Source organism: Mauremys mutica, chromosome 8 (assembly GCF_020497125.1).
Source record: "Mauremys mutica isolate MM-2020 ecotype Southern chromosome 8, ASM2049712v1, whole genome shotgun sequence".
NCBI lineage: Eukaryota > Metazoa > Chordata > Testudines > Geoemydidae > Mauremys > Mauremys mutica.
This window is the reverse complement of record NC_059079.1, coordinates 74,801,552-74,817,497: the sequence shown is the minus strand read 5'-3', so window position 1 is coordinate 74,817,497 and position 15,946 is coordinate 74,801,552. Positions and strand designations below refer to the sequence as shown.

The window sequence follows — 15,946 nt, the reverse complement described above, 5'->3', positions numbered from 1 at the left end:
TAGTGGTAAAGTTTAGTCTTGCAGGTGAATACTGGCCCATTGACAATGTCCCGCCCTGGCATGCCTTGCTGTGCCGGCTGCCACAGCCCTGACATCTAGATTTGTTTGTAAGCTCTTTGGGGAGAGGACCATCTTTTACTCCATTGCTAAAGCGAAATGGGGCCCTGATTGGAGCTCCTAGACACGGCTGGAATCCAAACAACCACCCCAGCAAAGATTCTTACTGACATCCCAGGCAGTGACCATTTTCCTAACAGCTACATACACAACAGAAACAGGCAAGTGACTTTACAAGCAGTGAGGTTTAGAGAGAGATTAAAGTTCAATCCATGCTCCCAACTCCTTTCCCCCTCCTCCAGTTCAGGAACGGAAAAGCCATGCTGCATGCGTCTGTGTATTTTCCTGCACATACTCTGCCCTCGAGCCAGCCACTTTTTTGCTGCCGTTTGCTTCTGCTTTAGTTTTGCCAAAGGAAACTCCAAGAGCTCTTTCAAAGCAGCATTAAAAAGAAAAACAGAAAGTCCTTTGTTGCCCTGCTGCTCCTTAGGAGACAGTGTGATGCTTTTACCACAGCAACCAGCTTTTGAGAGAAGACATGCCTTCCCCTTGAGCACTCTGACTGCATGCCAGGTCCTTCTGATGGCAGTCGCCCTGTTCATGGGAGTAAGCAGTAGGCTTGGGAGTAACCATTTGCTACACTGGGCCTTAAATCAGGTCTATGGCCAGATTTTCCAGTGAGCTCAGCATGCTGGGTGCACACTGGTGGTGCTGAACTCTCGAACATCCAGCCCGAAGTATTGTAACAGGAACTGCTGGGTGCTTTGGGAAATCTGGGCCTGATAGGGTTCTGGACTATTCAAATCTGGCCCACTCTGAGCAAAAGTACAATATCTGAAGCAGCATAGGGTTTCCTCCACTGAAAAGCCACTAGTATAAAATCCAAGCTAGTCTGCTAGACACAGGAGCTGGTTAACACAGCAGTCTTTTCAAGAAGAGTTTATTACAACATCCAAATACAGAAAGGGTGAGACACAACATCCAACACATTCAAACACAACTCCTCCCACCAGCAGGTGGCAGCAAACAGAGCGGAAGGTCATCACGTCTAGAAAACATCCTGGTTCTAGCTAGTCGGTGTGGGCACCAGTGAAATGGAGCGACTCGGCTGAGGCATATGGGAGCCACGCCCCTACTGTGCTCTTCGGGCCATCAACATTTCTCGGATGTTATCTTCAGCGTCCTTTACACTTCGCTCCAGGTACGACTTCCTCTGCTGCAAGGTACAAAACCAGAACAGACTCAACAGTCATATCACCCCCACCCGATGCTCTGTTTCAGAGCAGTAGCTGAATCTGTGCTTTCCTATAGTAAGTTATAGTGCTAGGAGTGAACCCTACAGAATGGAATCAACTTTCATATCACCATAGACAACGCGTGTGGGGGTGGGAGTCATTTGGGCTCCATGCAAATCACGAGTGATTTTTAGTGAATAAAGGTCCCAGCATACACTGGTTCATACACTGGGGCTGTTGAGGGTTATTTTTGAATAGTTTTAATCTTTATTAGATATATTTTTGGCACTGTCGTATTTACATGGAAAATGTATATTTCATTCCTTTACAGACATCATAGTCACAATTGTCATTACATCCGTAACAAAGCATTGAGAAGAGATTGACAAGCTAACTGCAATAAAGTTAAACAGATACATAAACTTAACATCCTGAGCATGAAACAAAGGAAAATAACAAGGAAAAGAAGAAGTACCTCTGTATTACGTTATGAAGTACCTCTGTATTTATGTACTCACATCTAAAGAATCAACTGACAAAAACCCACAAGGCCCATAAAATAATCTATTCACACTCAGGTAATACTGGAACATCTATAAAATCCTCTTCTGGCCCCGTCAAATTTTCACAAATTGGATCACCTTTTATCCCCTTTCTTTGAGATGCATGTTCTAAAACTCCCTAGCAATCAGAAAAGAGACTTTTTTAAAAAATCATCTTGAATTAGGCTAAACTTGGCAGGGAAATGTATCCCAGAAATAGGAATTCAGCCAGTAGCATTTTTTCCTCCTCGTCTGGGTAACCCTAGAGGACTGGAATCACTTCTTTTGACTATTCTCTCTGAGTTTCCAACCAGAAGACACCACTGGCACATCTCCAGCAGACTCCAGAGCCACAGAAAGCATTCTTGTCAGAGTGGACCAAGATCTAAGTACTAGAGGCAGAACTCCAGATCCAAATTCTCTTCATTAACCGGTACAAGGACACTTCAGGGAGGCTCCCAAGGACCTTGACTTCCAGAGGAATGAACTATGATCTCTGAGGACACTGGTCAGTATTATAACACTTTGGTAATTGTAAATTCTGTTTTAAAACCCAACAGTGACAGGCGTCAATAGCTGTCTTGGTCTCTGTTCAGAGCTGCCTTCCATGCTCTACCCATTCAGAATTAGGGGTCCACCCTAGATGACAGGCAAAAAAAAAGTGGTCTGTGAGCACCTTCAGTTCACTATATTGCCTCCGAAACAGATTGTAAGCTCTGCAGGGCAGAGGCTGCACCTACCTTTGTGTCTGTACAGAACCTAGCACACCAGGGCCCTGATCCTGATTATGGCCCCTCAGGACTACATTAAGAACATCTATATTGCAGGGGCAGCCCACAGACAGAGCTGACTGACAAGCCAGAGGTTCCTCCATAATGGCCTGGGGAGCGCCAAGTCTAGTCGGTTTCCAAGGAAAACCTCAATACCAGCACTTCGGTGCTGTATGCATTTGCATTTATTATTACATGTAAATTCTAACAGCCAGGCCTCACCTCAGGAGTCTTTACTCAGGCAAGGAGCCCAATGCAGCCACCTGAGTAAGGGCTTGCAGGGTCAGCTCCACTAAATACAAGTGAAGGGCCCAGTTCTGTAAGATGCCAAATCCCACTTCAGCCAATGGGAGTTGGAGCTCAGCACCTCATAGAATCAAGCCCAAGGGACAACCCACAGCGTTGCAAAGTTTGGGGCTCCTGGCTAAAAGGAAAACCAAACCCCACTAAGCAGCAGGTCAATGGAGTGTATGCCTACGCTGCAATGTAAACCTGTGCTTGAGCTGGGGCTCATGCCTAGCCCCCCTTGTGTCTACACTGCAACTGCACTACCCCAGGGTTCCAGGGCTGGAGAGTCTGAGCTCAAGTTAAGCTGTGACCTTAGGTCCAAGCCCCATTGCTCTGCGGAGAAGTCAAGCAGGACAGCGTCTAAGGTCCTAGTAGTCAGCCAACAGTATCCCACAGTTCCATGAGACAACTTCCTCAGTCCTCTCTAGCCCATCAATCTGAAATCCACTCTCTTGAAAATGAAAACCACTCCCCTATTGCAAACAGCAGCAGCTCATGTCAGTATTAACCCAGTCTCTTCTGATCACCAATCTGCAAGCCCACTAGCAGAGAGCCTCCTGGGTTTGCAACGGAAAGCAAACCCATCAAACCTTTTGCAAAGCGAGCGGCTTCCTGCTAACGTGCAGGCAGGCAGTAAAGTTATCCCACAGTGCACCACAGTCCTAGGGCTAGAGAAGTCATATTCGGGGGGCGGGGGGGAGTACGCCACTAGGGACTCTGGGATAAGGTTATTCTGACACGGCTCTGCACAGTGCAGTGTGGACACCACAGCCATAGGTTCAAGCACAGATTAGAAAAGTCTTAGCACAGGGTTAAAATACAATATAGGAGACTCAAGTCCAGGGTTCCCTAACACAGGTCAGCTGACTCAAGTTCCACTCACCCTGGGCTTACACTGCAATGGAGACATACCCTAAGTGCTTTCTGGAACAGGTTTCGAAGTGAACTCCCCCCAAAGGAAACACAGAGGGCTCACACACACAAAGGCTGGGACAAGCCGACAAAAGGCAGGAAATTCCAGGTTAAAGCTCCAGACCAGACAGTCTCCTGTCAGGCTTTGCCAAGACACGGCGGGACTGGGAGCTCTAGTGCAGCCGGGAAAGTGGTACTGTGATACAATCCTGCCAACACCACCTTGTGTCTGCACTCTTCCAGCCAGACTCCATCTAAGGCATGTTCGACTGAAACGCCTACCACTAACTACAGCTGGAGTTTGGGTTTAACTAAACTGTTCAGTACAGTTACAAGTCTGCAAACTACTCAGGACAGTTGGCAGTAGTCAGACGATCTGGATGGAGAACAAGTGCCCAGTCCTCTCTCCCAAGTCAATCCCAGCAATGACATCAGAAGTGTCTGGCTTTCTCTCTGCCCACAGCAGCAGCTTTTCAGTTTAATGAGGGAACCCAATAAATAGCTATACTAATACTTCACACTTGTGTAGCACTGAGGTCTGTAGAGCACAGCACGCCATTCTCATAACCCTTGGAGGTATTTGTATGAATGTGGAAACTGAAGCAGAAGGGTTACGTGATCAGCCCATGGTCACAGAAGCAGTGTGAGTCAGAGCTGTGATTAGAACTCTGGCATCTCCTGTAGTCACGCTGCCAAACAGAGGTGGATGTGGCTGGCTTTAACTCTAACACTATCCACCCCTAGGAAGTTACTTGCTAATCAAATGTTTTGTTAGCTGGTAGCTTATGAAATCCCCGACTGTTTGTCCTCAAGGCAAATTTCGTATGACAAAATTTCGTTTTAAAAACCTGCCCTCGACAGATGCAAAGCGAGGAAACAGAGGGGTTGTATCATATCTATTGCTGTCATGAAAGAACTGATTTAATTACGATGACACATAACTGATCGTTACCACCATCAGTCTGTCTTTATACACTCAATGGGATTCCAAACTTCCATTGGGAGGAAACCTAGCTAAAAAACCTTTAGGCCTTGCTTCCGATGAGTAAAAGTACTAGGCACACTAATCCTGCCTGACCCATCACTGAAGCATTCATACTCTGGGTGTTGATGGTAAGACACATTTCTTCAAATAACCCTCTAAACTCTCCACTCAGGGCCTCTTCTCCACTGGCGGAGTGTGGTCTCCTGCTGGCGTATGGCAGAGCACTGGAGGTGGAGCTGAATGCCAAACAGCCACCCCTTGCTCAGATCAGATCAACTCTAAGGTCCTGGGAGCTCAGGATTCAGGCAAGAGCTGCTTTGGGAGGGCTGAACGCCCTTTAGCTGTGTTCCCACCCCATTAGGTGGGTCACAGGATCCAGCTTAGAGGGTCTGCCACCCATCCCTACTCAGTCCCAAAGTGCCTTTGTTTCTCCCCAACACAAGGATGTCCTAGCACGGGTCAGTCTTCTGCACGAGGTCTGTGCTCTCACAGAGAGGGCGACACTGGGCACCCAATGGGCTCCAAGAGGCCTTCAAGTTGGCAATGCCAGCAGTGGAGCAGCAGAGGCAGCCTAGGACTCAGCAAAGAAGGATCCAGGCCAGGTGAAGGCCTCTGCTGCAGGTAAAGGGAGAGGGACAAGGCTGGGGAAAAGAGGGAGCCAAATATGTCCCGAAACAGCTCTACAATGTGCTATCACCAGCAGAGGAAGAAGTGAAGCACTAAAAGCTCAACCCAGAGAAGGTAACCTCACAGATACCACCACTGGTGAGCAGCCCGAAGAGCCAGGGCTACAGCTGGCTCATTACATTCTGACCAAGGGCCAAGCTCTAGGGATGGGTGTGAAATAGACTATTGCTACATTTTCATTGCAAAGGGAAATCGAGGTGTCCTTTCCCCTCAGAACTGCAGGCTGGTTTCTGTTTAGGTAATCCAGGAGCAGTGTCAGGAACTTCTGTGTAAACCCCTCCTCATCCCCTAATTACTGGGGCCTAAACGGGAACTCGATGTGACTCTCTGGTCTTGTCTTCGCTGGGGTCAGCAGCAGAGTGTTACACAAGCTGATCTGAAAAACAGTTTGACTGGTCAGATCAGTTTTAAAAATCCACCTGATGAGTTTTGAATACAGTTTTAAGTCATGTTTAAGGCCTACTCTGCTGACATGGCCACATCTGATTGGACCTAATTGGTAGCAATAAGTGAATCATTAACTGTTAGCGTTATCAGAAACTCTACCGACCTCTTGCGACAACACACCCATTATTACGTGCTCCAGTCATATTTTATTTGCATGCTGATGTGCTTTTCATTGCCCTTGTTAACTGAGCACCAACTGATTTTTCTGTAGGTTGTACCAGAATGTGGTTGCAAGGGTTTAAAATTCATAGTCCGGTTCTGCACTTGAGTTTCCTGCTACCTGCTGCCACCAGTTAAAGTGACATACCGTATTCCATTGTAAATGTTTTTCTTCGCCGATCTTTAAAAGGCCAGCAAAGTTAACGAAAACCTCTAATATGGGGAGTTCCAGCTGTATTCCACCCCACGTGCACACACACACAGTCTATTTATGCATTTGTATTCATAAGAAAATCAGACAGACTCTTTGCCAAAGTCTCTTCCCCAACTGAGCATTTACTTTAGTTCCATAGTGTTTTTAACCTCAACACAGCTCCCTGGCGCCAATCCTGGCACTGACAGCACGCTGGCACACCAGCATGCTCCCACGGAGCCTCACTGACTTCAGAGCAATCTGGGGAAGCGCAGTAGGGCACTTATGTGATACCAATTGTAGGACGAGGGCCTACACTTGGTAACCAAGTTCTCAGTACTGGAAATACAGCTGCTGTGTTCTGTCTCAGATATGGCTGCACAACATGGCTCAGTCATATTACCTAGCACAGCAGCAAAGGGAAAATACCCTATCCAACTGAAACTGCCAGTGGCTTTAGCATCAGCAGAAGAGAATTTCCCAAAGTGGAAGGACAGTAAAATTGTCCCTTTTCTGAAGAGCCAAGAGGTCATGGGCTGGGATTCTACAGAAGGCTGAAGGGGGTGGAGTCCCATTCCTGCTGAATTTCCATGGTCTAACTCCCTTAAACCCTTTTGAAAATCATAACCCTGATTAGCACAACTGATCAAGGCCTCAGTTTTACATCGCATGCAGAAGACAATGCATTACCAGCACCAGTTACATCAGAATGCAGGTACAAACAGTTATGGGCATGTCTGCACTACACTGGCACAGTTTCAGCTACGCCACCGTAGCACCATAGCGTAGATGCTTCCTGCATCAATGGAAGGGATTTTTCCATCCATCCACCTCCCCGACCAGCAGTAGCTAGGTCGACAGTAGAATTATCCTGTGTACCTAGCTGCCTCCATACTGAGGGCGAGTTCGGCTTTACTAGGTTGATCTAAATGTTAAGTGTAGAGCAGGGCTCAGTTGCTGCTGTGGCAAGCAGGAGCGGGGAGAATAAGGGATTAAGTAGCATGAAAAGGTTGGGTTCCCAGCTGATGTCTATGTCTGGAACAGAGAGATGGTCCCTTTCGGAAAGGCTCTCCCCTGCCCCAGTCAGTGAGTGCAAATGACTTCTCATTTAGTGTACTATGTATAGATTTATCAGTCGGGACTCTGCTACCAACATAGATCTTTGTAGTTTTACTGACGCTTATTCAGCACAGGCTACTGCAGGTAGTTTCTTAACTGCTCACTGCCAAACTGCAACACTCAGCAATACCAGTAAATAAGCTTAAATCGTTTGTCACATAAGTGAATCATCCAGCACTCAAAATTACCAGGGATTCCAGTGCATCTCAGTTATCAGCGCTTACTGGGCTGAGTTTGCAAGGAAATGGTTTTCAGTGGTTTCAGAAATGAGTTTGTTTTTATGGCACTGATATTTACAGGACTTCCAAATATGGAGGAGTGACCTGATGTTACACTCCTCCGGCATGTGGTGTAGTCTGTTAATTATTGTCCAGCTGAGGAGCTGGAAGCAGAAGGCTGCCTTGAAGGCAGCTGAATACACATGTGAATAATTTAATGAGATCTGTAGTTCTAAGTCTTTGGGCAAAGGGCACATTTAATGTTTGATTTAAACAAAAAAAAAACAAAAAAAACCCAACTTGCTGATTCAGAGAGCGGGGCCAGAAGAGATGCCTATGAGGAGCCAACCTGAATGCGGCATTTTCAAGTATTGCTCACTATGCCACTCACACAGATTTTATTTAATCTGCTCCAGGTTTACAGACCAGGAACTTTGATCACCACCCTAGTCATCTACTCTCTTGCTCAACTGCTCCCACTTCATCAATCCATTTCCCCTACACTAGCATTTGGTGGGAATCTTCCACCATGGCACTATCACCAGTGCTATTTAGAGCAGGTCTAGACCAAATGGTGGTAGAAACATCTTGTCTATACTAGAGCTCTCATCATGGCTACCACCAGTGGGAAATTCCCCAAGATGCCAATGTTTATTATTTTACCTTCAGAGATTGAATAACTACAGCACCTTCCTCCATTTATAGTGCTACCTGGAAGGTATTTATGGACTGATCATGTCCACCCGTTTGCACACACTCATTTCCCTACTACATACTGTTACAGATTGGGTTAAAACCTCTTACACTGATTAATTAGCAGACATCTTTCTTTTGGTTTAAATGTAAGAAACAACTGCAGTCTCCCAGACAAACCAAGTTCGCTCAGGAATTCTAACTACCCAGAAGAAGAGGTTTTCATTGGGTATTGTCTTGGGGGAAGGGACAGACACAGCACAACAAGGAGGGAGAGATGACAGAGACACCGACAGAGCAGGAAAGAAAGCCACATGGACACCACCTGGAAGCAAGGTGTGTAGCCCTGGAAGCAGCCTAGTGAGAAGTTTTGGGGTCAAAGTACTGGCTGAAAGAGTTTGGGGCTGTAAGCAAGGAAGCTGTCTCCTGTTTGGGAGTCCTCCTGTGTTTGGAGAAGCAGGACTTTGTACATTCCTTGTAAATTAACAAGACTGCATCAAAGAAAATACCTGACTCCAATGTCAATTTCTCCTCCCCACAGTAACAGTAGGGAAATAAGGGAGTCTGCCACAGGGCCCTGAACTTTGACTTGCTGCCCTTTAGTTGACATTTTGCCCTATAGTTGCTCCTCCAGTGCCATACCCTTCAGTCCTTGTTCTAAGTGACCTGTCTTTGCCTTTTCCTCCTAATTCTTCTACTGGCTGGGTGGGATTTCACTGGGGCTCTGTCGAGTAGAACTGGTACCTCCCATGTGATCAGAGATGCAGCCAAAAATAGTACTGGCAGTTTACGCATCCTTGTCATACAGAGAGTTCACATTAACTTCTCTGGCATCAAGATCTGGCTTCCCTTCTAAAGTAGACAGGCCACAAATTGAATTCACATTGGACACTGAGCAGCCATCAGATGGTAAAAGCCACAATTTACCTAGGCCACATTTAAACCAGTGATTTAGTGGAAGAAAAGGAATTAGTCAGTCTTCCTCCATGCCTTTCCCTGATAGGAGGGTGTAACAGTCCTGAGCTTCAGTTATTGGGAACATGAACTTGACTCTTCCTCCTTGTTTTGAGGTTATGCAAGTCAGGCTGTGTCCCACGAACGCTAACTCTCTCCTGGTACTTACTATTACAGTTCATTTAAGAGGCTGCTTTGGTGCTCTGGTTTGTGTCTTGTCAACAGTACAATAAGAAGGATGTTTTAAATACCATCACCCCCTAACCTCATGTGTCTACTCCTAAGAAGTGACTTTGTGTTTCAAACCCCTATTCGGGTAGCATGCTGCCACCTTGTTTTCTGAGCTAAGCAATCCTATTTCGTTCATCATCAGCTGCGGAACTGTATTCTATTTAATACAGAAGTTGCTACAGCTGATACTCCTTCAAGAGGGCAAGAGCTGTGATTAGCACAGACTCTCTCTTTGGCAATCCAGGAATGAGTTTCCTGTATGGTTCAGGTAAATTGGAGTTCAGTGCACTGGATACTCCTACCTTAAGGTTTTATGACACCATCTCCTAATAAGAATCATTGAACTGGTGCCATTCTGAAACAGATATGCAGCATGACACATCAAAGCCATACATTCCTAATAGGTTAAAGAGGTAGCATGCAAGCATTCCACACAGAGAGAAAAAAACTATGACTCAGAGCCCTCACTGACTAGTTTTAGAAGACTAAAGCAATATATTTCCTACAGCCTTGTGGCTTAGATACTGGCCCTACATTGAGAGAAACTAGGATGGTTTTTGGTTGGATTTTGCATAACTATGGAGAATCCCAATTTCTGTTCTCAGGAGAGGATGTGCTACTGACATGTCTGCTGGGCACCCAGCTATTGTGGCACTATTCTTCTTACATTAAAAAGCCAGTATTACACTCTGCTCTCCATGATGAATCATGCTGTGAAAGGCAGAACTCTAGATTATGCATTTGATTTAAAGATAGTCTTTTATCAAATAATTGTTTATAATTTATTTTTCACCATTTTTGATGTTTCCATTGTGCTTCTCTCTCTGTTTGGACAATGAAAACCCAGAGTAGCCAGCTTCAACCTCTGGTTCTCATGCCTTAGCACAATATTTCAATCTGTGGGCCGCAAATACTGAAAGGGAACATTTAAATCCAAACAAAAAGCTCTTCATGGAAATTTAAAAGTCAGTCATGGAAACTTTCTGCCTAATGTTAGGCTTTGTAAACCCTTGTCCATACAAACCCTAAATGATGGGTCTGAAGCAAGCTGGCAGCTTCCTTTCCTGAGGATGCTCTTCCCCCAATGCCTTTTCCCAAGCATTATATCACATTCAGGAGTGTCAGCCTGCCGGTTGCCAGTATTTTATTCTCACAATCAGAAGCCTTTCCTTGAGGAAGTCTCTGAAGTCTTTGGATATGACACAATGCCTCAAATAGCACCCCTGATGTAACTCATCTTGTGACATGGTCTCTATAAACTTTTTGGCCAAGAGTTTCTGTGTCTCTAAAGTTAACGTGTCATTTTTTACATTCCTCGGGGTCTGTGTGGGAACACTCTTTGGGAAAGTGATCAGATCCCGAGATATAGTTGGGTATACACACTCATCTGGAGAAACATTTTCCCCAACCCTACAGGGCTTCAGCCAACTTCAGGATGGTTGAAATTGTCCACAAAGCGCAGGCTGGAGGGAAGGAGATTTTGCTGTCTTCAAAAAGATCAGTAACAAAGTCTAAAATTTTTGTCTACCCATGGTCTTTGAAAAGGACATAAGAATGGCCCTACTAGGTCAGACCAAAGGTCCTTCTAGCCCAGTATCCTATCTTCTGACAGTGGCCAGTGCCAGGTGCCCCAGAGGGAATGAACAGAACAGGTAATCATCAAGTGACCCATCCCATCACTCATTCCCAGCTTCTGGCAAATAGAGGCTAGAGACGCCATTCCTGCCCATTCTGACTGATAGCCATTGATGGACCTATCGTCCATGAATTTATCTAGTTCTTTTTTTAACCCTGTTATGGTCTTGGCCTTCACAACACTCTCTGTCAAGGAGTTCCACAGGTTGACTGTGCGTTGTGTGAAGAAATACTTCCTGTTATTTATTTGTTTTAAACCTGCTGCCTATTAATTTTATTTGGTGACCCCTAGTTCTTATGTTATGGGAAGTAGTAAACACTTCCTTATCGATTTTCTCTACACCAGTCATGATTTTATAGACCTCAATCATATCTCCCCTTAGCCATTTCTTTTCCAGGTCTGAAGTGCTCTGTCATTTTGTCACTTACTTGGCCAGAGTGAAATCTAATTACCCAAACAGATTAGTCCATCTAATGCTAGATTGGGCATTTGCTGCTACAGGTATGTCTTGGGGAAATTCAGAACATAGCAATCAGTGGGCTTTTTTCTGAACAGCTGCATGGGCATACACCAGTTCCCGCAATTTAATGAGCCCTGGGCCATCTCATGTTGACTAGAACCTCAGGGATACTCTAAGATTTATACCTTACTGCAACTGATGAACAGTCTGACTTGTTCACAATAAGTCTTCCCAAGCAGGAGATTAATTTCAGGAAATTCCGCTAGAGTTTGCTTAAGGCAGAACACCAAACAGGAGAATCCAACTGGGTCTGCCCACTTTGCAGGAAAGTATCAGACACCGTCCATGGCTAGACAGTGGCAACACGCAATACCAGTACCATAAGAGGAATTACTATGAAACATAAATCATGCCTGTCGATGGGCACTGCCCCTATATTTGGAAACCTACTGCACACATCATTTCATCTGAACTACAAAATTTAATTAGAGGTGTTTGAGGGTGTAGATGAAGCCTTCCTCAGCTGTATGACAACTATTCCACTGAACTTCTGCACCAAAACCTGACCTGAATGACAACCTGAGAAAACTGACCTGTGCAGTGTCAATGTGTGGCTGCAGAAATGTACTCCCTCTGGACTCAGCAGATCGATTACTGGCTAAACTAAACCTCTTAGCAAAACTCAACCTGTAGGCTGGGATTTTCAAAAGCCCTCAACATTGACCTAGATCTGCTCCTGTTAACTACTGAGCAGAGAGTTAGGTCAAATGCTGAGTGCTTCTGAAATTCCCACCTTGTCATCTGAATTTTTGCTTGAATATTTTCTATGCAAAAGTCCTTTACAAAACAGAGTCTTGAAAAATGTAGAAGTTCCTCAGTTCCACACTTTGGATCCTAATATATTATTACTGTTAAAGCCAGTAATGCAATCAAAACACTTCCTGTCAGAAAGACCTTTTTAGAGAAAAATTTTTTTGCAAAGATTTGTATTGTACTTTTTCTGCTTTTCAGCTCTGCCTTCACATTCAGTGTCAAATGAAACCTTTTTTTAATAATTATTTTCTAAGATTTCAAAGCCCAAATGTTTTTAAAAAATCAGAGGCCAATAAGAAATATCCATTCTTCCTAATTCAGACCCAGCTGAACTTCTGTTTGCCTTACAGATATATAAAGAGAAGTGGCCAGACAGTCACACTGTTACTTAGGGCTGATCTACCATAAAATGTTAATTCGGCATAACTACGTCTCTCAGGGGTGTGACAAATCCATACCACCGAAAGATGTAGCTATGCTGACCTGACCCCTGGTACAGACTGTGGTAGGTCGATGGCCAGACTTCTTCCACTTAGTTACCACATCTTGGGGAAGTGGATTAACTACAGTGACAGGAGAACCCTTCCTCTCACTGCAGTGAGTGTCTACAGTGAAGCACTACAGCAGCACTACTGTAGCATTTTAAGTGTAGACTAACAATTCATTCATAACTTCAGGCATAGTAAAGAGTGAGAGAGGGAAGGCGTGTGCCAAGAGGCAGTTATGGCAACACCCTCAAATTCCTGAAAACTGAGGTGTGGTTTAACAATGCTGACTCAAAGCTTGGTCAGTTCTGGGCACAGGTAAGGGTTCTAGACAATATAAACAATTATTTCCTGTTCCCACCTGGGGCGTGGGTGGTGGTAGAGGAAACAGATTAGCCCCGCAATAAACTGCATAGAGTAAGGGGCAATGAGGAGTGGCTGGATGGGCCACAGTGACTAAGAGGTGAGTGCAGAGATATTAGTCCCATGAGTAAGGATTACCTATGTGAGTAATGCTATGCCAGGGAGAGCCCTGAGGAAGTTCTAGCCATTCCCTTGGATAGCGTTTCACTATAAATTCCAAGCTCTCCTTTTAATGTGTTAATACTCTGTTTCCAAATTACAAGAATGATTTTGTAACTCAATTTATTCATAAAAACAGGTCCAGTCCTATCAGAGGAAATGGTAGTTGCTCCTCAGGTACTACCATTTCCTCTAAGGAGATCCTGCGAAGCTAAAAATCATATTTAAAAAAAAGTGACCAACATTTTCAAACCTGGGTACCTAAAGTTAGGCTCCTAACTCCATACATAGATATCTAATTAGAAGCAGACTTTTTTGTTTCTAGCCTATTTCACATTCTAGTTCTTCGCTAGAACTGAAGGCTGGTAGGTGATAGCTTTTAAAAGCTTTTTCCATTGCAATTTTTAAAGAATGATAGAAACGTTTCAATTATAAAGTATATTTTTCACAAAAATCTAAATTCTGGGACAAATTTGACCAGAGACCATCCCTTCAATAAGCTATCAGAATATTTTTAAATTAATTTATTGACACGGATGTCAACCATTTTCCTAGTTTCAAATCTACTATATGTTTATACACCTAAAAAAATAACAACAGGAAAACCATCAAAGGTCCTAAAGACAAAACACAACAGTGAAATACGAAATGAGGTGGAATTTCAAACTTCTGACTGCATGAAATTTTAGCCCCTGCTGGCCAACCTATATGTTTATTTTGTACCATTTACAGCTCAACTGAAGGCCGGCTGAGTGAATTAGTAATATGATAATAATCAAGTAGTTATCTGCACAACTTGCAGGCCTTACAAAAATCACTATTATGAAGGTTTATTCCAAATTAAAGGCCTAACCCTGCAAAGACATACACACAAGTCATTGTATACGTATTGGTTGTCCCATTGAATTCACAATGGCCAAAAACATTTAAAATGTATAAAATAGCTGAAATTTTAAATCTAGATCTCACGACCTCCCAGGGCTAAGCCAGTGCCAGATCCTATTAGAAAGCTAGAAATCTCCTCTTTTTAATGATCTAATTCTCCTTTTTCTATTCCCTAGGTTTAAGGTCTAATACCTTGCAGCCTGTTACTTGCATACGACTTACTATAAGCCATACTTTGCTGGCAATTTTAAAAGCCTAGACACACTTTTCACCTGTGATCTGTGTTGCAGGCCAGAAGTGATCTAATGCATCAGCCCCATCACAGCAGGGCATAGAAACTGACCTCCTGGCTGCATCATAATTACTGTAGAGCAGCTGACTCCCTTTCAATTGCAAGGCTGTGATCATACAGTAAAACTGCTCATCATTACATGGATCACAGGTAAAGCCACCTCTACCTCACTTGTTGTGCTTCTGCTGTTACCTGGACAGAGTCAAAAACTGGAGTACATACGCAGTAAAGAAATTAGTGCAGTATACCTCTACCCTGATATAACGTGACCCGATATAACACAAATTCGGATATAACTCGGTAAAGCAGCGCTTGGGGGGGGGGGGGGGGCTGGGCTGCACGCTCCGGTGGATCAAAGCAAGTTCGACATAACGCGGTTTCACCTATAATGCGGTAAGATATTTTGGCTCCCAAGGACTGTGTTATATCGGGGTAGAGGTGTATTAACTTTGTCCCGTCTCTCACAGCACTAACTGACATTAATCCAAATTTGTAAAGCAGCAACCAAATGACAGAAATGCTCTGTAAAAAGGATGATTTTGTTCTCTCTTTGTTCTTTCGATCATTCTAGTTTCAGGGTACTCCATATCCTCCAGCTGGCTACAAAAAGGTTTTTTTAAACCAAAAAAGCAGCGAGGAGCAGCGGGTGTGGGGTTGTTGTGGCTATGGTTTTTTGTTCTGCTTGGAGGTGTTGGGGTTTTTTTTTGAGATGCTCTGAGTATTTTTCATTTTTAAATGGAAGACTAGAATGTGGATGCCCTCTCCCCACTTTAAAGATCCTAATCTATGTGCTAGACTAAACTTCAGCTACTTTCTTCCTGAAAACCAGCAACTATATACAGGGTAGATTCACGCCAGCAGCTCTCCCTACATGTCCAATGGGCTGCCCTTCCATAGGAGATCCTGCAGCGGTGGAGGCTTAGCAGGTGGCACCAGGGAGTAGTGGGTGAACAGCTGCAGGTTGTTACCACTGGGGAAAAGCTTCTTTATATAACTGCACCCATCCCCAAAGGAAGCAGAGAAATGAGAGAACAGGTTGTAGGACTTTCACTCCCCATATGCACAGAACTGCAAATAAAGTAGGGCTGTTGATTAATCGCAGTTAACTCATGCGATTAACACAAAAAATTAATTGTGATTAATCACACTGTTAAACAATAGAATGAATACCAATTGAAATTTATTAAATATTTTGGATTTTTTCTACATTTTCAAATATACTGATGTCAATTACAACACAGAATGAAGTGTACAGTGCTCACTTATTTTTTATTACAAATATTTGCATTGTAAAAATGATAAAACAGTGTTTTTCAATTCCTCATACAAGTACTGTAGTGCAATCGCTATCCTGAAAGTGCAA

General features: G+C 44.1%; 1 protein-coding gene across 1 annotated transcript in view; it reads right to left on the bottom strand.

Moving 5' to 3' along the window:
- Positions 1-981: 981 nt before the first annotated feature.
- PFDN1 (prefoldin subunit 1) overlaps positions 982-15,946 on the bottom strand; it is a 59,355-nt gene continuing 44,390 nt past the window's right edge. Inside the window, exon 4 of the mRNA XM_045025997.1 lies at positions 982-1,273. Within this exon, the coding sequence (XP_044881932.1) occupies positions 1,190-1,273 (84 nt within the window). The 3' untranslated portion in view covers positions 982-1,189. The remainder of the gene's footprint in view (positions 1,274-15,946) is intronic.